The sequence below is a fragment of the Bos taurus genome, chromosome 7, assembly GCF_002263795.3.
Source record: "Bos taurus isolate L1 Dominette 01449 registration number 42190680 breed Hereford chromosome 7, ARS-UCD2.0, whole genome shotgun sequence".
Lineage (NCBI taxonomy): Eukaryota > Metazoa > Chordata > Mammalia > Artiodactyla > Bovidae > Bos > Bos taurus.
The window spans coordinates 95,768,485-95,791,622 of record NC_037334.1 but is presented as its reverse complement, the minus strand read 5'-3'; the positions used below and the strand labels follow the sequence as shown (position 1 = coordinate 95,791,622).

General features: G+C 42.1%; 1 protein-coding gene and 1 long non-coding RNA gene across 2 annotated transcripts in view; one reads left to right on the top strand and one right to left on the bottom strand.

Moving 5' to 3' along the window:
• LOC104968993 (uncharacterized) overlaps positions 1-1,279 on the bottom strand; it is a 192,618-nt gene extending 191,339 nt beyond the window's left edge. Inside the window, exon 1 of the long non-coding RNA XR_009495407.1 lies at positions 386-1,279. This is a non-coding gene — a long non-coding RNA (uncharacterized lncRNA). The remainder of the gene's footprint in view (positions 1-385) is intronic.
• Positions 1,280-1,512: 233 nt separating this feature from the next.
• PCSK1 (proprotein convertase subtilisin/kexin type 1) overlaps positions 1,513-23,138 on the top strand; it is a 43,808-nt gene continuing 22,182 nt past the window's right edge. Inside the window, 7 exon segments of the mRNA NM_174412.2 lie at positions 1,513-1,775; positions 4,909-5,013; positions 8,447-8,557; positions 10,677-10,823; positions 12,826-12,902; positions 19,039-19,127; positions 22,045-22,217. Coding sequence (NP_776837.1) covers positions 1,596-1,775; positions 4,909-5,013; positions 8,447-8,557; positions 10,677-10,823; positions 12,826-12,902; positions 19,039-19,127; positions 22,045-22,217 — 882 coding nt within the window. The 5' untranslated portion in view covers positions 1,513-1,595.

Genomic DNA, 23,138 nt, shown 5'->3' with positions numbered 1-23,138 from the left:
GGGAGCTTTAAAAAGAAAAACAAGAAAGAAAAAACCTTTCTCGGGTGACTTTGAATCCCCTGCAATTTTATTTTGGGGCTGAGTGCATTGTGTTCCCGAGAATTCCAATGCAATTAGTCACGATTATGACCTAACCATACTTCTCCCTTGTGGTCAAGTTCCTGTTTTTCCTTTTTAAAGAGGGGGGTGGTACCAGTCAAAAGGAAATAGTTTGATTCTTGCGGGGACGGCGATTCTTGGAACTCAGAAGCGGAGCTCCCGCAGGCAACCCGTGCTGGTGGCGCTGTCCACTCCTTGGTGCTGAATGCAGAGAGACCCTGGCATTTACCACCAGGCTCAGCTTCTCAGGATCAGAAAAGGTTCATCCACAGTACACTGTACTTACTTCCCTTTTCTGGGATAGAGGACCATTTAGACATCTTCTTATTCTCTTTCCATAAGAAAACACTCTTCCACCAAAAGAAACAGCCTCTTACGGGAAAGTAATGGCACAGTTTCAGTTCAACACCAAAGTGAAAAGGTCTCCTGAAGGAAGAATGGAAATTTCAGAGTTAATGAAACCTACTCTTCCTCTCTCTGAATCAACACAATACTACTTGGGTACACTTCCTTGTTAATAAATAAAGGAAACTTTTAAAAAATTGTATGATAAAAATAAATAAAATTTTAAAATAATGTGATTAATCATTTTTTCTGATAAAGACTGTAAAGTGGGTGGTAGTGGGTGCTGCAATATCTGAGACAGAATTTTAGATATTGTTTTACTGAGGTTAAGAAACAGAGGAGAGAAGGATGTAAACTTGTTAACTAAGGTGGTTTGAATGGCTAAAAATATGTTCTTTAAAATGTTGCTTTAACATTGTCTTCCCAGAGGTGCTCATTCTCCTGGGCAAATCAGATCAGAAGCTTCCCTTCTGGTCTCTGCCTTCCCAGCCTCTGTCCCATTTGAAAGACTGAAAGGCCCTGTTCTTCATAGCAGGTGCTGATATCCACAGGGTCGTCATAAAAATCCTCCTCTCTCCCTCCCCCAACACAGGAGATAATTAAGCATAGATCAAGAAAATGGACAAAAGGACAAAAGGGAAGGAAAGTGTTCTGCGCTCCAGGTCTTTGATTCTTGGTAGTTATATTCAAATGGGGGGCACTTCTCAAAGAGAAGTGAAGGTGTTTCTCGCGGCTGCAAAATTTACAGTCAGAAAGGGAGCCGACTTAACCAATACCAGCCAATGTTTCTTCCTTTTCTTAATCCCTCGCTGCTTATTTTAGCAGCTTCTCCACCCCGCCGGGAATACCATCCAGATCTCAGTCCAGGTAGATCTGACGTCAAGAGATGGCTTTCGTAGATTTGACGTGTAAACACTCATTTCCATTCCTCCTCGGAAGGGCTGGGGCTCCACTCGGCAGGGAGACCGAAACGCTGCACTGAGCGCTCGCCACCGCCCAGCGTCTCCGGCGCGTCTCTTATCTCATCGCAGAGCAAGCCGGGGCGAAAGTGGTCCCGAGCCTCGCAGTGGAAGGGGTGATCGTTTCTGGCTTCTCTGGCTTGCGTCTCGCTCCCCTCCCTCCCCACTTGGGTGCGAACCGGTGTGAGAGCCATGGGGCGAAGAGCCTGGACTCTGCAGTGTACTGCTTTCTCTCTGTTTTGCGCTTGGTGTGCAATGAACAGTGTAAAAGCGAAGAGGCAGTTTGTGAATGAATGGGCGGCGGAGATCCCCGGGGGACCTGAGGCAGCCTCGGCGATAGCCCAGGAGCTAGGCTATGACCTTTTGGGTCAGGTAAGAGTTTGCACTTTCAAGAAACTTTCTGGGGCCCGAAGGGACTGGAGGGACTGGAGCGCTATCTCTCAAGTGGTAGTCCCAGATTGCACTCTCCTGAGCCCAGTGGCAAAGAGCAGGAGCTTTTCCGGCTCTCGCCCCTGGCGCGCTTGCAGAAGCCTTGCATTATTTATTGCTTGGGCTGGGCGCAGCCAGGCAGAACCCAGCCGCCGCAGCTGGGTACAGCTTAGTCTTGGCTGTTGTCCTTCCTGGAACTGAAATCCGTTTCCCGCGCGGTTTGGAAGAAAAATCCCTCAACTGTCGTTCACGCAACTTGAGATGCATGCAGGCTTGTACCAACCAGCGCCAGGGCAGGGAGAGGCAGTGCGCTCTGTCCCCCTGGGTCTCAGCAGGTCTGCGTCAGGAGCCGGCTGTTTCCTTCTTTTCAATATGGCAGCATCAGATCCAAGTCCTGCTGCAAGGGGCCAAGTAGGCTTGGAGATGTTCGCTGCAGCCTTCTCAGATACGCCCACGGCTCATCTCTCTCTGGAGAGTGCCAGTGGCCTCGACTCACAACCTGGGGCTGGGGGGTTCGGAGTGGTAGATGAGGTGGGTGAGAGGCATGGGACCAACTCTCCAGCCCTCTACTGCAAGCACCGGACTCTCACTGGAAACTTGCAAAGTCCGAGCCTCATAACTTTGCCCGGTCAGTTCCCCTGAAGGGTCAGGCTGCTGAAGTGACGGTAGGGAAAGGATTTCTTTCTTGTTCCTCAGCCAAATGTGTTTTAGCTTCCCAGGGGTTTCCATTTGGGGGGATGCGGGGGGTGGGGAAGGAACTGTTGCCTGCTCAAGTGAGGACTGGGTTAATAAATATCTGGGGGGTATGGGCATTGAGCCATTGTGTAGGGGGCTGTGAGTTCTCATGGAAGCTTTCACTTCCCTTGGCTCAGAATCAAGCCCTTATTTCTTGCCTTGTAAGTTGTTCACTGAAATGAGGGAGAAGGGAGTTGTAAAACATTTTGGCGCGTTTTTTCTAGAGGTGGTGGTAGAGATGTAGTTGAAGTCAGGGATGAGTAATCGGTGTGGGCGTTGCGATTCCATAGATTCAAATCCTCTGGAGAATGTGCCTTTCCTTGCCAGAGGCTTCATGCTCCAACTTTATGAGCCAAACTGCCTGAAATGCCCAGCACGAAAGTCAATGCCCATATTGACTTCTCTTCTCTGTGTACCAGTAGCAGACCAATAGTTTTGCTTTTGCCAAGTCCTTATTCTGTGCTAGGCTCCGCGTTGGGGGCTAAGGAATAATAGGAGGAAAAGAAACCTTCAGGAAACCAAGAGTCTAGAGACTGATTTAAAAATAAATGATTGCAATTGCAAGTAATTGGTATAGCAACAGAAACTGTTCCTGGAGTCTTGATTGAAAGACTGAAGATGGAAGGGAATTGGGAAGAGGGGAAAGAAGACAATCCAAGGAGGAAACATTTGCACAGGGTTTAAGAAGAAGAGTCAAAGGTGGGAACACGATGAGATTGGGGAAGGCACCCAAGGCATAGAAAACGGCTTGTGGGAAACCAGGGAGATACAAAGAAAGTGACTTATTTAGAAGTCAGGAAACTGCAAGGAATTCTTGGAGTCTAAAAAGAGAGTGAGTAGTGGGTAGAACTATACTGGTGGGTACTGTGGGCACCATGGACATCTTGTGTGTCCTATGAAGGGAAAAAAAACCCTGGGAACTTAATCCTTTGGACTAAAGCTAAATAGCATTGGTAACTGTGTGGAAGGAGACTGGAGGAGAGAGCAAAAAATAACTCCCTCTTCCTTTTCTCACCTATTAGCCTCAGACATTCATCCAAACCCAGACCATTCATTGTGGGAACTGCTTTTTAAAATCACAAGTCCCAGTAAACAAACAAATAACAGTAAATCAGTACTGTTGGTAGGATCTTCAAGGAAAGGGTGGCATAGTAACAAGAAACTTTAGAAAAGAGTGGGAAAACCTACCTAGAGTTGCATACACATATTTCCAGTTAAATGACATTACTAATAAATGTTTTTAAAATAATAATTCCTTATAAAAGACTGATGGTGCTTTCCTGGTTCTGTTTATTTCTTCCTTTGTTTACACTTAGATGTATCACCATCTTGAACTTCTTAAGGCCTCAAAATAAAGCTAGGATAGGTAGGAGGTGACAAAAGGCAAAACCAATTGATAGCAGAAACAGAGCTAAGCACTGGTGATCTTTTCTTAAGGCTACTATTCTCTCCCCCCAACTCCACGTAAAGCTTATAGCAGATTTACTTCCAGAGATTCAGGCTTGGAGCAGGACCTAAGCATCTCTATGAAAAAAGTCTTTAGGTGATGAGAAACATCAATTTAAAGAAAGTAATTCTTATGAAATAACCCGTTGTCAATTGCTTGTCTCAATTTAAAAAAAATGCAGGGCATCTACAGAATTTAGTAGGTTCAAATTAAGTACTATTTGGAATAAAGGGAAATTATCTTAAAAGAATAATGAACTTAGCTCTAAATTGGACCATTTGTATTGATACCAAATGTATTGATAGTCATCTAGAGAAATTTACACACTCTAAAGTGGAATACCTGTGCTAAATGTAGCATGCTGACTTCTTGCTCAAAGCTTTGAACTACTGGAAAATCAAGTAGTCATTACTAGTAGCTTATAACAATCATCACTATGGATTCAATCACTGTGTTTTATAACAACAAATTGTTCTAGCTGAGTGCAGCACTACACATATATAGTACTGAAGAGTTCTCCTGCTTTCTACACAGTATCGTTCTCTGACAGGATACATTTTGTAAAGTGAATATACTTTTTAGAAATGTCTATCTACATAACATCACCTAGAAAAGAAAATGTGGTTTCTCTGAAATATAAAAGACAGAAGCATCATCAGCCCTTAAGAATGCTGTGACCCCAAATGATAATATTGGGAAGCTCATCTCACTGAACAGACTAAGAAGAAAGGGAAGGCTTCTAACAGTGTCTTCCTCATCAAGAAAAAGGTTACCTTCAAATACAAGAAATGGACTTAATAAAAATTGCCTGTTTGCAAGTTAGCTGGGTTTTAATCTGACCTATACACACTTATTTTGGAAAGAGGATTTTTATTTTAATTTTTCCTTTTATAGATTGGATCACTTGAAAATCACTACTTATTCAAACACAGAAACCATCCTCGGAGGTCTCGAAGGAGTGCCCTTCACATCACTAAGAGATTGTCTGATGATGATCGTGTAAGTATTGTGCATTTGTCTTCAAGCCAGTAACCTGACTTATCTGCTTTCTTTGTGCTTGCTAACAAGAACAAAAGTGAATATTATTCTTTTTCCTTGTTTTCACAATTATTTATCTGTAGTGTTTCTTATCATTTCCATAGGGTTATAAATGCACATAATAATAACTGAATCTAATTGGTTGACTACAGTATATGTGTGTATATACACACACACACACACACACATATGAACTATATAATATCAGTTCACAAATTCAGTCTAAGAGCATGAAAATGAATCCTGAGAATCAAGTGGCAGCACTAATGAACTGTTTGACAATACAATCAATGAACAGCCTTTTATTATATGGCTATCTATGTACCAAGCATTTTGATATTCAATGTGATGATGCCAAACAAATATAATGCAGAAACTCCATTCTTAGTAACATTTCAGTGTTATCTGAAAATGCATTCTGCTGTTTCTATCTGATTTGGTTATATAGGGAACTAGTGTTTTTGAGAGAGTTTTAAATCCATGTCTTCAGGAGGCAAATGTTTCCATAAGTATTATATTATCTGACCCAGAGTATTTGATCTCCTTTTATTCTGGTTTGTATACATATTCAACGATTAGGTACCAGCAGGAAAAGTCTAGAATGAACACAGGTAAAGTGTGGGGCCAATTTCATGTATATCTAATGTACCTTTTGATTTTTTAAATTAATTTATTTATTTTAATTGGAGGCTAATTACAGCATTGTAGTGGTTTTTGCCATACATTGACATGAATCAGCCACGGGTGTACATGTGGTCCCCATCGTGAACCCCCACCCACCTCCCTCCCCATCCCATCCCTCAGGGTCTTTTTGAAGTCGTTTTCAAGGTCATAAACATCAACAGAAATGCTGATATGAAATAAAAATTTGAAGTAAAATTTGAGAAAAATTTGCCTTTTCTCAAGAATATGCCGTACTGATGAAAATTTATCCTGGGAAGCCTGATATCTGGATACATGATTTCTGTTGTCTAGAACATTCTCAAGAATTATGAAGGCTTTGTGAGAGATGAAACATACATGTTCAACTTCCCATGAAGAAAAGTACAAGTGACAGAACAGGGCTAAAATTGTTGAAAGTTCATGGAACTCACAATCACTGTAAAATAGTTTGCTATTTTGTTATGCACCTGATAGAATTTTTAAAAGAAGAGGGAAAAGAAGACAAATTATGAGAGTAGGAAATGACTGGGCCTGGGTTACCAGTGTTCCAACATGAAAGCAGCAACCTAACCCAGACCAAGAACGTTGTATCAGGACCATGGACGGCAACCCACAGCTCATAAACAACCGTTGCTGGCTTTTACTCAAGTAAACGGCTTAGAAGTGACAGACCTAAGCAGAGGCCCTTAACATCATTTTAAAAGTTTTTTGTCCAATAAAATCTTCCTTTTACTGTCCCAAGGCAGATGGCTAATTGTATATCGGCTCTGAAAGTAGGACAACTACCAGTACTCTAGCTAGGCTTAGTCTTTGGGCAAAAACCCAAGAAAACTATTTCCTTGTCTGCCTAAATGCATGCCTGACATTAAGTAATGTACAAGGAAGTCAAACCGACCTCCCTTCTCATCTTCACAGGAGAAAACTGGATAGAGTGAAGCAGTTATTATTCAAAGTATCTCACTAAAATGAACAGATGGCCCAGTTCTATTCTTTAGATAATTGATTTGTAATTCCTTAGTAATTGACTTGGGGGAGAAATCACAAAACATAGTGAAGAAGAGCCAAGAATTTACTCTCTAGCATAACTTCATTAGAAGGGAGTCTATATAATCCTATGAAAGTTATCCCCAGATTAATTTAATTTCAGGAAAAATTCTAGAACCCATTGAAGCTTGAAGTGGAAGGTTGGACTAGATGCTTTTTAATGCCCTTTGCAAAGGGCATTAAATCCCAAAAGGATTATTTACCATTAAGTACATGATACTTACTATATATACAATAGAAGGATGCTACCAATTTGCTCTGTTCCATTTGGTCTGCTCTTACAGACACTAATATGGGATTTGGAGTTAATGACATTAATCACAACTCTGTTTCCACCAATTGGTTGTTTACCTGATCAGATGGCAGAGTGCCTCTTCTTTTATTCCACTTTTAAAAAAATGCTCTTGATTTTCATTTTATTGCTCTTTTTTTTTTTTGGATAGGGATACTATTCTTTCAAATTAGCACTCTGAAGTGCACCAATATGCTATCTGCAAGTCTGTTAATGAAATCTCTAACTGTAAGTGACTCTCTCCCTCAAAGATTAGTACTTGTTCCCTAGCAGCCAGCTTCCAAAGACCAACTCAGATGGCAGGCAGTATATTCCAAGCATTGAGGTATTTTAAGCCAAAACAATTAAGCTTGAAAATACAGGCACTTTAAAAATAAATTATAATGACTAATTTCCAACCCTCAAGTCCCTCCCAATGTTTATAATAGGTTTGCAGTATGTTTTCTAATTGGAAATTTAGGATGGTGTTACTGGATGGCTTTATCCTTTAGCTGCAAATTACTTTTCAGTTTTTATTTTTGGATCTGACTCATTAGTATTCTCACATTAGCAATATCCTATCACACACTGGACTATCATCGTGTGTACGAAAGAGAGGATATGTTTTGGGTAGGAAACAGTCATGTTGCTCAGCAGAATCAGAGCACGGTAGCATCTCATAATGAATATAACCACAAGGCAGCCCCTCACCTCTTGGGGCCTCAAGTATAATAGGATTATGCTATAAATGTTGGAAAGGTAATTTTTGTATTGTCAGATCTCCTTGCATAATACATGAAACAAAATTAATGATAAGTGTGCATGGCCAGTAAGGCTCATCCATCATCCCAGATCTGTTTCTCATATTAAATATTCTTAAGCAGAAGGCTGAAGCACAGGGGAGCCAGAATTTTGAATCAGCAAAGACACAGCACCTTTCCTGTCTTTTGTCACATCTGCAATTTCTATTTTTGTGAATAAAGAAAGGGACATTAAGCTGTAAGAGCAACATAACAGCAGTCTCTGAGATCTCTTAGCTTGTTGACTCATTCCGTGCAAATGGACAAATTTTCAGCTATGGAACCCTGGAACCTCAATATAAAAATGGGTATTATGGTCCATTTGCTGATGAAAGCAGGCTGAACTTTTACTTCCACTGGAATCACAGTGTCAATAACTTGAGGGAACCATCACTTCACTGAGTACTTCTCCTCCTCGTAAAGGCACACTTTACCATAATAGAGGAAATGGTCATCTCCCCAGAGGGCAAGCCCTTATTCTCACTGAGCTGCCAGTGTGATCTGTAGTCAGGTGGAAACACTGATGGAGAGAATACTAGAGCTAGTTAGAGGGAAGATGATTACACCAGAGGTGGCTGTTTAACTGTTGATTTTCTTGCTATAAAACTCCTGGTAGGTGATATGGGCGGAACAACAGTATGAAAAAGAAAGAAGTAAACGTTCAGTTCTAAGAGACTCAGCACTAGATCTCTTCAATGATCCGATGTGGAATCAGCAGTGGTACTTGGTAAGTACCTGCATGAGGACTGCATAGGCCCCGGGTTACTTGTTATCTCTGAACATTAGATATTTTTAAGTAACAGATAACTCAGTACAGGGCTGTGTTACCCAGAGATCAGGGTGAATGGGACCTTCCATGATCTGGATCTTCTGTTTGGCTGTGTGAGAACATCTGAAAACACAGATCTTTAGCTTCTACAAGAGGAAGTCTCCTTACATTTATCTGGAATAAGTACAGAAGAATTGGGTCTTGCAAGGTAGGGTTGCAAAACAGTATTCATGGCAAAAATCAGACCTGCTCAAGGTTACTCCTGAGAACCCTTTAAATTATCCAAAGAGGACAGTGAACGTGATTCAGGATATATAGCCCTGAATGACAATTCTTACATGCTCCCAGGTGAGAATCTCTGAACTAGGCTAAAGGAAGGAACATGAGGAAAGACAAAAGGCATCTATCTGTGAATGTCTAGACTTGCAAACCAGTTCTACCTTTAAAGGGCTTCCCTGGTGGCTCAGATGGTAAAGAATCTGCCTGCAATGCAGATGTGTTTGATCCCTGGGTCGGGAAGATCCCCTGGAGAAGGAAATGGCATCCCACTCCAGTATTCTTGCCCGGAGAATTTCATGGACAGAGAAGCCTTGCAAGCTACAGTCCATGGGGTCGCAGAGAGTCGAACACGACTGAGCAACTAACACACACTTAGTCCACCTTTAAGACAGTTACTAAATCCTTACAGGAATGTGGGCAGTGAGTGGAGAAACTGTACATGCTCCTGCCTGCCTGCCTGCAGAGTGCTCTCCCTTCTGTTTTCACATTAAGCCTCTACTGTAGTAACACATGGAATAGATGTGCTTATTGTTGAGAATACTGTAAAAGATAAAATTTCATGAGAACCATAAGCTGAGGTCTAGACGTCCTTGTTGCAGAAAGGATGGGAAAGGAGATCAATTCCTCTTGAAACTCTCCTAACCCAAGTGATACTTGCTTGCTGCAGAAGACACTCGTTAACACCTGTGCATCTACCATGTGCCAAATATTAATACTATCCTGTTTGACATGAATTAACTCATCTAGTTCTCACGCAACATTTTGTTGTTCATATAATAAGTATTCCCTTTTAACAGATGAAGAAACAGAGACATTGGCAAGTTGAATAACTTGCCAAAAATCACATGATTCTTGTGGTGGGACCATAGTTCATAGTTCCAGAGGCCATACTCTTAACAGCCACAGTCTCCGATTGTTCCTCCCACTGACAGAGAGTCCTTCTCTGGCTTTGGCCAACAATCTGTGTGCAGTTCCAGCCTCCTGGGATTCAGCTTCATGTTGGCCTAGAAAATTCTGGTTTTGCTCCTCCTCTTTCTGATGGGCATCGGCCAGGGGGCAATGCGTTCATTGATACTTTTGATTGCTGTCATTTGATAAGTTTCCTGTTGATCCCTTCACTAAAAACCTGGCTTTCTTCTAATGCATCTCTCTTGAATGCTTGGAGATGTGCTCATATCTGTATTCCTTTGCTGTCCAATCTCTCTTCCCTACAGCCCCACATACTGTAACTCTCAGAAAAGTTACCTGAAAAAAAAATCCTAAATCACCTCTCACAGATACTGACTCCCTAAATAACTTATAATTGGAAACAGGCAGTTCAATTCCAAGTCCTGGTAAGACTACAGCTTCGTGGGCATTCCAGGTTCTGTAAATCCACGAGTAACTGTGAACCAGACAAAATAAAGTATGTTCAGTGTGGCAGTGGAGGTTTAGGATTTGGGGGAGATGGAAACTTGGGGCAGCAAATAAAGCTTCAGTAGATGAAAAGCTTGAGCATGTTATTATAAATGAAAGCAACTTAGGGATAAACTTCTTCAAAGCCACACAGCTCAAAGACAAGGGGCACAGGGTGATTCATCTTTTCGAGTGATTTTCCATTGGAACAACTGGAAAAAGAGCAGAACTATGATGATTCACTTGGTCCTCCCCTTAACTTTGTCTTTTATTTCACCTAATTTCCTGCTTCTAAAGAATAGAACGACCCCCAGAAAAAGAAAGATGGGTCTCAAGACTGGAGCTTCAGTTCTCATTGTGCAGCAAATGATTTTACCAACGCTTCTTTGTTCTTTTTCACCAGCAAGATACAAGGATGACTGCAACCCTGCCCAAGCTGGATCTCCATGTGATACCTGTTTGGCAAAAAGGCATCACAGGCAAAGGTGTTGTTATCACTGTATTGGATGATGGCTTGGAGTGGAATCACACAGACATCTATGCCAACTATGTGAGTCTAAGCCCTTCTATTGCTGCAGCTTAGGGAGCTGTCTACACAGACATACAGTTAAGGCTTCACTTCCCTCAAGCAGGAGGTGCTCTGAGTGAGCCCTGGGGTTGATGAGCCAAGCTTTGGCTATTTCCCTCACCCCTCTGCCAGTGCACATAAATTTCTTTCTTTCTTTCTTTCTTCTTTTTTTTTTTTTGTATCACTAGACTTTGAAAGAATTCACTGAAGCCAAGGACTGTACAAAAGTTATGTGTGTTGGGGTTGGAGGAGGCACTTATACCGGCTAGATTATTAAAAAGCCATTCAAATTCTATGCCACTCAGTACTGGGGAACATGAAAGCAATCAGATCAAGCCTCACGTCTGAGATCATTTTCACAGTCATCCTCCTCACATTCCCTGTGGGTCAATAGCTCTCACATTGTGAAGTTATATGAACGTGACTCCATCCATGCAAATCAAAGCATGTACTTCATACTGCAAAAATGACAAGCTGAGAAAAGTTTACCAAAAATGGGAAGTAAATTATTTACTTGTTTATGAAGTTCTCCATAATATTTTAGGTCTGTAGGGGACTTCCTTGATGGTCCAGTGGATAAGACTCCATGTGCCCAAAGCAGGGGTCTTTAGTTGGATCCCTGGTCAAGGAACTATTAATAGATCCCATATGCCACAACTAAGAGCTCACACCCTGCAAATGAATATTCCACAGGCCACAGTTAAAAGATCTTACATGCCGAAACAGAGATCAAAGACCCAATGAGCCACACCTGAGACCCAGCACAGGCAAACTAATGAATTAAAAATATTTCAGGTCTTGACTTAAAGATCTGTGTTTTATCTTGAATACTACCCCCTGTCTTTATGCCAGCCTTTCCACTCAACCAACGTTCTAAAGCTAAAGAGCAAAGGAAATGGGGTGGAAAAGAGACAAAAAAGATTAGCAATTATTAAGACAGAGAAACATAAAGAACAGCCTGAGTGGTGACACAATTATTAAAAGGTGATTGGATCTCCTTGCAGTCCAAGGGACTCTTAAGAGTCTTCTCCAGCACCACAATTCAAGAGCTTCAGTTCTCTGGTACTCAGCCTTCTTTATTGGAGGAGGGCATGGCAACCCACTCCAGTATTCTTGCCTGGAGAATCCCACGGACAGAGGAGACTGGCAGGCTACAGTCAATGAGGTCACAAAGAGTCGGACAGGACTGACTAAGCAGAAGCAGTAGAGAAATACAGAGAATAGCAGTCTGTTTTAAGTCTATTTAGTGTAACTGGGGTGGCTGAAGGAGCTCACTGTAGACCTGAGCCCCACCCCACAGCCAGCTCTTTACACCTGTATCCTTAGGAAAGATGAGTGTCAAAGTGTTACTAACTAGCTCTGGAGCCAGTTGAACCATTTCACTTCTCTGGACCTCAATTTTCTCATTTGGAAAATGACATGATTGAACTAAGTAAACTCTGACTCCTCCTGTTCTAATAGCCTATGAGATTCTATAGGTTTGGAAACATTCACTGAGAATTGTTGGCTCACTTCTCTGTGCACGTCATCTCTGCCTGGTTTCTGGCTATGATGAATGATAAAAAACGGGGCCAGAAACTCTAAACTGCAGACTCTCAAGCCATCAGCCAGGATGGGAATAGGACAGGGGTAGATTGAAAGGACTGATGTTGAAGCTGAAACTCCAGTTCTTTGGCCACCTCATGAGAAGAGCTGACTCATTTGAAAAGACCCTGATGCTGGGAGGGATTGAGGGCAGGAGGAGAAGGTGATGACAGAGGATGAGGTGGTTAGATGGCATCACCTACTCAATAGACATGAGTCTGGGTGGACTCCGGGAGTTGGTGATGGACAAGGAGGCCTGGCGTGCTGTAATTCATGGGGTCGCAAAGAGTCAGAGACAACTGAGCGACTGAGCTGAACTGAACTGAAGAAGACTTGGAAAACACTGCTTTTTTTTTTTTTTTTTTTTGATGCTACAGTGTAATTTTTGCTTTCTCTTTAGGATCCGGAGGCCAGCTATGATTTTAACGATAATGACCATGATCCATTTCCCCGATATGATCCCACAAATGAGAACAAGTAAGTAAATGTGGATTTGGGGGTGGGGTAAGTGCTTTAAAATGCTTTCATCTTATTTGAGAAAATTACACTATAACTATGATCCATATTTTTGCTCTCAGAAAATGCTCATGTACACCATCCATACTACAACATTTTGTTGCTTTTAAAACAGGAAACAGAAGCTTTTATTTTTATATTCCTTTTGGCTAATAGGACTATATTTCAATTAAACTTTCTTCTTATACTGTGAAATGTTCCCCTCAAAATGTTACTGAATATCTATGGCTTTAGAAGAAATATTTGGGACATTTATTCTTGTTCAGTCACTAAGTCATGTTTGACTCTTTGAGATCCCATGGACTGCAGCACACCAGGCTTCCCTGTCTTTCACTATCTCCCAGAGCCTGCTCAGACTCACATCCACTGAGTTGATGATGCTATCTAACCATCTCATGTTCTGCTGTCCCTTTCTCCTTTTGCCTTCAGTCTTTATCAGCATCAGGGTCTTTTCCAACGAGTCAGCCGTCCAACAGGTAGCAAAGTATTTATTAGAGCCTCAGCTTCAGCAACAGTTCTTTCAATGAATACTCAGGGCTGATTTCCTTTAAGATTCATTGGTTTGATTTGCTTGCAGTCCAAAGCATTAAAGAATAAAAATCTTCACTCCATTACCATTGCACCTACTTCCTCTATGGATTTTTTACTATTACCAACATGCTTGTTGCTAGCCATGAAGAGAAATACAGATGGCCAAAATAACAAATCCCTACGACTTCTTATGGTAGCCACAACCATGCTTACTAGGCCCCTCAGAAGAGTGCGGAAAGACACCAGACAAGAGAAATATACCATAAGGCTTGGCCCTCAAATCCAACACAGTCTCCAGGGCATTGGGCTAATTAGTCTGTTCCAGAGTTTCTTCTGGGTATTTTAAAGCTAAAAGGAAGAGGCAAAGGACATCTTCTGACCCCTAAACTAACTCTCCAGAGTATCCACTGGGTAATGAGTGAGGCTAAGAGCCAGACTTGGCAAAGCAACAAGGCAAATGAAGACCCAAAGGCAGGAGACATTTTGGCCTTTTTTCTTAGCTCCAAAGGAACTTCACCCTCTAGGCACACAGCCCCATGTCCATGCCCATGGGAAAACTCATCTTTGTGCATAAAGACATCTTTCACAGACTTGAAGGAGACATTTCACTCTTTCATTTGCTTCACCCAAAAGAAACTCATACCAAAAGAGAAAAAAGTCAAGGCAAAATGAGTACTGGTACAAGGTCGGGGGGTAGATGGGGTGGAAAGAGCAAGCAGGGAAAAGCTCTTTGTGTCTGTCATGTAATATACTTCCCTTTCCTTTCTTCCTCCCTCTTGGATTAGTATCCAACTTGGGTCAATCAGTTCTCTCTCTCTCTCTCTCTCACTTTCACTTTCCCTCTCAGTTTCTCCCTGATTGTCTCAGAATTCCCACGTGGCTGGTGTGGTATTGTTGACTGAAAGCTGTTACATTGGATTGTCCTCCTCCAGAAGGCTCACAAACCCCAGGAAGGGAGTCTGGAGCTCAAGGACTTGGCTTCAACTTCTGGGTGGTTATTTCTTCCCTCGGGGGGAAGGGGAGGTTTGGGGAGGCACCATTTACTTTCCTTCAGTACCACTTATTTCTTCTAGCATTTATCTTTTAAAGGGGTCAACCGCAAGCAGCCCTACAGGTTAGAATATTCCATTAACAACATAATAGGAACCATGAGGGAGGCCCCCTTGGAGGAAAGTGGGATGTCTCAGAAGCTTAGAGTAGGACTCCCCAGACAAATGTTCAGCCATATTTCTGAGTGAGGGCAGTGTGGGAGCAGGAGGAATTTCTATCCTTTTACAGCAGGACCTTACAATGTTAGCCTGGCTGGTAGTGAGAGCTTTGCCAATCACCAGAAAGGAGGATGGCTTTGAGGAAGTCACTCACCTCACTCTGCCTCTATTTTTTTTTTTTTTAATTTTGTCTCAAAACAAGGTGACAAGGTCCCTGTTTACCTACTCTCCTAAAAGAAACTACCTTAGGAAATGGGCAATAAGTGCTGAGAAGAAAAGGGCACTCTTCCTAGAATGAACTAGAAGTGACAACTCTCATTCCTTTCCCTTGGTCAAGACTAAGAGGGAAATCCGCTCCCACCCACATGGGTTCAGCTGAGGACACTGTTAGCTGGAGGTGTCAGCCCAGCCTCTTGCTTAGGCAGTGCCTTGGGTCTGGTCCAGGATCCAACATGGGTGATGATTTGTGTGGCAGACGCCTGATAGGTGAATACCTGGTGAAATGATATTCTTGGAGTTTTGTACTTGTGAAAAGGGGAACTCAGGTGTCCTTCTTTCCCACTGCCAAACAAAAGGGACTTGCAACTCATGGTACTGATGATAGCCAATTCACAGGTTTTCAAAGGCCCCAAGATAGCAGCCTATACAATTTTATTTAATTTGTGCCTGAAAACTGTGAGCTTCTAGAGCACAGCAGACCATGGACCATGCACATAGCATAGGGTTAGGGCAGCAGAGCCAAACACTTAAGAGCACAGACTTTACAGTTAGATTTAGTTCAAATCTTAGATCTTTCACTTAATAGCTGAGTGACCATGAGCAAATTATTTAACTTTGTGACCAGTTTTATCATCTACTGTGATAGACTTTTATTTTCTTGGGCTCCAAAATCACTGCAGATGGTGACTTCAGCCATGATATTAAAAGACACTTCCTCCCTGGAAGAAAAGTTATGACCAACCTACACAGCATATTAAAAGGCAGGGAGACTACTTTGCTGACAAAGGTCTGTATAGTCAAAGCTATGGTTTTTCCAGTAATCCTGTATGGATGTGAGAGTTGGATCATAAAGAAAGCTGAGCACCAAAGAATTGATGCTTTTGAACTGTGATGTTGGAGAAGACTCTTGAGAGTCCCTTGGACTGCAAGGAGATCAAACCACTCAATCCTAAAGGAAATCAATGCTTAATATTCACTAGAAGGACTGATACTGAAGCTCCAATACTTTTGGCCACCTGATGCAAAGAGCTGACACATTAGAAAAGACCTGGTGCTGGGAAAGACTGAAGGCAGGAGAAGGGGATGACACAGGATGAGATGGTTGGATGGCATCACCGACTCAATGGACTTGAGTTTGAGCAAACTCCTGCAGATGGTAAAGGACAGGGGAGCCTGATATGCTGCAGTCCATGGGGTCTCAAAGAGTCAGACACCACTGAGCGACTGAACAACAACCAAAGAGATAATGATGGTACCTATTTCATTGGGGATTTGTGGGGATTAAATAGGTTTATATATATAATTGACTTGGATAGTGTCTGGTACATAGAACAAGTTAAACATGTACTATGATAATGATGATTAAGGCTTCTCATTTAGCAACTAAGGTAGAACTCCTTTCAGTGAGGAAAAAAGCATGACAAGAATAATATCTGATAATAGCAGAAGCAGAGACAAGTCAATTTTCTGAGCCAATTCGGAATCTGCTATTTGAAAATTACACAAAAAGCAACTATCTCTCAGGGTCCTCTTGATTATCAACCAAAAAGCTAACATCTCCATCATTTATCAAAAGGCACAATAAAAAAATAGAGTTAGTTACCCTTCCAGCATAGTGTCAGAAATAAATCCCTTAGGTTTAGAAAATGAATTGCCCCATTTTGTTTTGGCCTTCACAGCAGTTAGAGACCTATTATCTCCCAGTTCCAAGGGCTTTATCTCTCCAAACGATCTGTGTTGCTGCTGTTCTTTATTACTATGTAAATGAAGTTAATAAAAGCTGCGTTTGAATTCTCCTCTGGAAATCAAGAGAGGCATCACTAAATAACAAAATCTTAAAAGTACAGGTAACCCTTACTAGTAATCTAGCATGAATTTGTAATCAATATTTCAACAAAAATTTCAGATTATTTTTCTAGCTATATAACATATATGGCAAGGATATTTTAACAAGTGCCGTGGTAGTCTTTAAATTACCTTCTGAAATAATTTTTCAAACATAAATTTGTTTAAATGCCAGTTACAACCATTGTTCTAAGATAATAGAGGTTGCTTTTACCCCAGAGGCTGATTTAAGGGAAGAAAGCCATAGGTCTAAAAAGAATGACATGGAAGCACTTTGATAAAGTCTTCTTTTTCTCAAGGAACAGAGGTGAGAAGTGAGGATAAGAGGAGGAAAAGATATCAATCCCTATTTGTACATGATCCTACATTTTTTAAAGAAAATAGTCCTTAGTATGTAAAGAGAGATAATAGGTAGTGTCATGCCGCATCATTTTTAGGACATAGGTATAATGCTGCAGATGTCTGCTCACAGGCTGCTTCTGTAAGTTCTATCTATCCACCTGGAGACTTTGCTATCTTGGGTCCTGTCTTCCATTTTGTATGAACAGAAATTCAGGTGACGGTGACTTCTGGGAGCATATTTCTCAGAGGATGGCAACTGAATTTTCCCTTCTACAAAGGTAGAGAGGGCTAAGCCCCCAAAGAAGCATAAGATGCCTTCTTCATGTTCAATATGCATGCATTTTGCAGAGAATAGATGTATATTGGTCAGGACAGCTTCAGTTGCAAGTGAGAGAATCCTAACTTGAAAATTAAGTAAAATGGAGGTTTAAAAATATTTTTTACCCAAGAGATGATCAGCTGTAGGCATGGCAAGATCCAGAAACTCAAATAATATGCCTTGAGGACACCAATTACTCTAGCTCCATCTCCTGGCGCTGCTCACCTCCCCTTAGCTTCATTTTCAACAGAGAATGCCTCATAGCAAGATCCACAAGGCTCACAAGGCACTTAAGCATCAGTTCTTGAAAGATGTCTGGGAGGACAAGTCTCATGATAGAGACTCACAAGGAATGGCTGAGGGTTACTTCCCCAGATGGGACAATGCTGGAAGACCAAAAACAAGTTGGTGCCTGCTACATCAGGGAAGACTGTGAACTGCATTGTTCTGACTTAGGACTCCTATCCAGTATTAACATAAAGGAGGCCATCATTCAGTGGAAGGAGACCAGGAAATCATCTTTGGTATTTTAGGTAAAAAAAGAAAAGTGAAACTGGTTTATTTTAAAGGACCAGTCAATTCAGAAATTTTCTATTTCATTCTGGCCTAAATAGATGTCCAGTAGAGTAGTAATCAGAAGGAGCTGGCTGACATTTGCTCAGACCTAACCCTTGCTCTTTTTCCCTCTGTGTCAGCATACGTGGTCAGCGGCTCCTCCAAAGGTGTCCACAGCCTTCGTGCTGCTCCTGGGAGCTTTCACAATGGAATAAAATCATGAAGCAACCAACTTCACATTAAAGTTCCCTCAACTTATTTACCTTCCTCAAGTCAGGAAGGTGACAGAAAAAGATAATCACTATGTCTAGAATTTCAGAAATGATACTTTTATACTTTGGTCTGTTTAAGATGGATTTTCTTTTCCCCCAAATGTTCTGAAATCGTAAATTACCTTCATCATCTGGTTGCAAAACTAGTCTTTTTCAGGCTTCTGGTCCCAATTAGAGTTGCAGGAGCACCCTGGCATCCCAAATAGCCTGGAGTGCCTTGTTAAAAATTTCGAAATCCCCTTGGGACCAGGAAACCTTCAGATGTTTTAGTCTGGTGTATGGTTAGAAGAGGAGAGGAAGCCTTGAAAGGGGGCTCTATTCTACATATCCCCTTAAGACTGGTCCAGATTAACCTAATCCAAGGAAGTCACTAGTGGGGGAGGGGGAGGGAAGGGGTCACTTCAACACCAAAAAGCATGGGACCGAAACCATTTCTTTCACGTGGCTTCTCAAAGTGTCAGAGCTGCTCATAGTAAGTATTAATAGCTAACACTTCCTGGTTCTTTCTGTATACCAGCCACTGTTCTAAGTGTTCTGAATACTTAGTGTTTCATGGGATGCCACATCTTTTGGAGGACCAGTCACTTTCCCAAGGTCATATACCTAGCAGAAGCTAGAATTTAAACTCATTTACTTGGGCTCCGGTACTTGTTCCCTTCACCTATCTACACGTCATCTAACACTGATGGGATAAAAACCAGCAACAGGCTGACAAAAAGTTAGTATATCCATGGACCATCGATTTGTATGCAAAACCAATGTTTGCCCTCATTTACATTTTATAAATTCTATTTTCTCATCCTCAGACATGGAACCAGATGTGCAGGAGAAATTGCGATGCAAGCAAATAATCACAAGTGTGGGGTCGGAGTTGCATACAATTCCAAAGTTGGAGGTAAAGCAGAGGGTCGTTCCCGTAGATTCGCGCTTTGAGTCTTGTGTTAACTGGTGTAAATGGGGTGGGCAGAGGGGACTTTTCAACAACCAGAGGGAGAAGTGAACCCCATGCAAAATTTACTACAGAGCTTGAGTGTGATTTGAAATCTGCAAATCAGTGGATCTGGGTTCTCAAAAAATGATACCTGAATAAAGCCCATACCTCTCTTCTGGGGGAGGAGAGGGCGGGATGGAAATGTTGAATAGCTTTCGAAGCAAATCTGATTTTCTCTGTGTTCTGATTTAGAAGGGCTTGTTATTGAGTTCTGGCTAAGAGAACAGAAGGAAAAGGTAAATTTAGGCAAAGACTTTCCCTGCCTCTCGGTTCTGTAGTCCTTCAGTTCACAATGAACAGTCAAAAATTAAATAAAAAGAATGCATATGTATCACAGAAAGAAGACAAAGGTTATCTGTAGTAGCAAGAATTTAGAATCTCTGGTTGTTTCAATGTCTTTATGGGTAAGCATACGGTAAGTTCCATCAGCACAATTTGATAAAGGAACTATTTACAAGAGTCCAAGGGAACAAGTGGCTGTTGCAAGCAGATGTTACCACCTTCAGACCTAGCGGAGCCGGGGGAGGAAGTAGTCATGGAACCTGGGAAGAGAAAGCTGTGGCCACATGAGACAGCCACAGGACAAGAGCTGGGGCCCGGAGTACAACAGCAGAGCTGCTTCGAGGCAGGGAGGATCCTGAAAGGAGCACTTCATTCTCCCCTCACCCCCCAACCTCCTGCCGCCGTGTCAGTTGGCTGACACCGACGTGAAGACAAGAGAGCCCACTGCTGCCATCCAGGTTCCTCTGGATCTGCAGGGGATCAGAGAGAATAAAGCACTTGCCTCTCCTCTTCACACTAGCCTTTCCTCTGGAGCTCATGGAGACATTATTGGTTTTGCACTTAATTTGCTTTCTAAAATCACAACAAAAAAGATTCATTGTAGAACATGGCCATGATGGTGAGACTCTTTCAAGCTCTACATGAGCATACCTTGAATGTGGTTTTGTAATCCTTTTCAGAAATCAAATAAATATACATCCTAGCTTACAGAATGCATCTCTCACTAACGCAGCACATACTCCTAGGTTTTAGGTGTCATTCCTGATTCCTTTGATGCCAGTGTTGTCAAAGTGACACATTAATCTACAGAAAATGAAGGCAGGAGCACAAATTACATTATCACCTAGAAAAAGAAAGCCCTTTCTAAGGAGTGATGAACAAAGTAGCTATAGTCTGTGAGAGAATCATCTCACCCTTTCATTTTACAGAGGAGGAATCAGAAGCAAGATCCTCAAGGAAACTAAAACACACCTACTGTGTGTCCATCATTTAACTCCCAAGACAGGATCTACATCCTGGAAGTTAACAGGATGGATCTGAGCACCAGATTTCTGGGCTTCAAGTCCCAGTTGCAAGCCATGTGGCCTTGGACAAGTCCCCGTCCCTCTCTGACCTCAGTCTCTCTCCCTGGGAAAAATTACAGCATCCACCTCAAATGGTTCTCATATGGATAGATGAGTTCACACATTTAAGGCCTGTGTAATGGTAACTGCATACAATATATCCTCAATGCACATGAGCTATGATCAAACCCATTTTACAGTTGAAGAAACTGAGGCGCAAAGAAGTGGCTTGCCCAAGATCATAGAGCTAGCAAATAGTAAAGCTGGGATTTTTTTTCCCCTCAAATGCATTTTAAACAATTTTCTTAAAAAAATAAATGTGACTTCTACTAGTCATGTCAGCTCCACGTTCCTTTACCCATGCTCCATCGTAAACAGTCATGTGAAAACCTGAGGCCGTGCACTCCGTCACATCATTAGCCTGAAGCCAGCACTAACCAGGTAGCTGCCGATATCTGTCTAAACTGCTTTTGCCTTCCTGGCTCTTGCGTCCGTGAGTCTGATGATGGGCGACAGCCTGTTGGAAAGCACAATGAGCCACTGCATCTGCCTTCTCTGGATGAAAAACGATTCCCCCTCAGGAGTGAAATCCATGGCAATGATTTCATCCTTGAAATTATTTAGGAGAAAAGGAAGCATGTTCCTTTGCAAATGTTTCTTAGCAAACACATAAAAGAATGGCCTCTGGGTTATTTTCAATCAGTGCTTAGAAACAGGAGTTCTTTCCCTACTTGTTAGTCTTCTTTTGTAGGTAGGTCTTCTCAAGCTGCACAGGTTCCCGTACAGAGCCCTTTGTAAAGCGCTGGCTGGGCCACAGCCGTTGATGGGATAGTCATAAGCAGGCATGTTGACAGAGGGTTGTTTGATGCCTCTTTCTGAAAACTGTCCCATCATTTTCAGCTTATTAGGTCAGCAGGGGGAGGGGAGACATTTTTTTCCAGTGGAAAAATAAGCCTTTATTCTTACTGATTATACTTTAGCTTTTTTAAAAACATTTCATTTTGTATTGGGGTAGAGCCAATTCACAAACAATGTTGTGATCATTTCAGATGAACAGCAAAGGGACTCAGCCATACATATACATGTATCCACTCTCCCCCAAACTCCCCTCCCACCCAGACTGCCATATAACACTGTTCCCTGTGCTACACAGTAGGTCCTTGTCAGTTACCCAATTTAAGTACAGCAGTGTCTACATGCCCATGACATTTTATAATCGACAACAACCATGCCCACTGCATAGCACAAATAGTTACCTCTAAAGGGCAGATAAAGAAAGCTTCTGGAGGCAGTGGCTTGTATCTCCCCATGGTGCTGTTAGCAGCTGGGTCACAGGCATTTGGGACATACAATGGTTACCCTGTTTTTGACTCTTTGGATAGTCCTTTGAAGAATAAAATATTAAGAGCCTTGTGCCATCCTGCATGCACACACTGACATCAACATATTTTGTATTTGTCTGTTTTGCTGTTCAGGCATAAGAATGCTAGATGGCATTGTGACCGATGCTATTGAAGCCAGCTCAATTGGATTTAATCCTGGGCATGTGGATATTTACAGCGCAAGCTGGGGCCCTAACGATGACGGGAAAACTGTGGAGGGGCCTGGTCGACTGGCCCAGAAGGCTTTTGAATATGGTGTCAAACAGGTGAGATGCTTAACACAGACCCAGTTGAAATGAAAGCTGACCACTGGAAAAGGAAGAGAAGGGAAGAACACTTAGCTTACGTGCAAAGAAATGGTTGTGAATTTCTTGCTGCTGTTAATGATTTGAACTGCATTTAGAGACCCAAATCATTCTTCAGAGAGATGGAAGTTAATGTTTTCCCCATTTGGGCCTGACATTCAACAGATATTCATTCCTCTTAGAATATTTACTTAAAAAAAAAAAAAAGTACTCTGGATAGGTCCTTTCTCATTTTCCTGCTGCTTCTGAATGTCTACCCTAGGTAAACTACTCCCCAGACTTCTTTCGGACACTCTGAAAAGGCGCCTTCAATGCAGGAGCGTGCCGCCTCCCTCTCTACACGTGCCTGGTGGACACTTCTGCCTTGGTTGTGTCGCTCTAAAACTGGGGCTGAGGGCGTCCTTGCCGAGATTCTAAGGCCTAGTTCTGCACAGGATGGAACAAAAGTAGAAACTTTGGAAAGCACAAATTGAAAAACCATAGAAAGAGTAGCCTTGACGAGTTCCATTCAATTGAAGAGTCCCTTTTAACGCAGCTGCAAAGCAGATCTGAATAATGCCTGATTTTGTCACGCTATCAGTCAGCCAGAAGATTCATCCAGAAATGAAGAGAGGAAGTTCAAAGACTCAAATGGAGTGACATAAGCCAAGGGAACGGCCAAAATACTAGTAATAATAATGAGTGAGTGCTAAAGGCCAGATTATGAATCCACATAATAAGGAAAAAAAAGAAAAGAAAAGTCCTCACTCCACACCACCCCAGAGAGGAGGATGGAGGAGGACCAGCATGCCAGAGCCCACCAGGGGCTTGTAACACACAGTCTTGGGAGAGTCCTCCTGCTGGAGGACCTGGAGACAAAACTGATCACAAATTCCTGTCTCT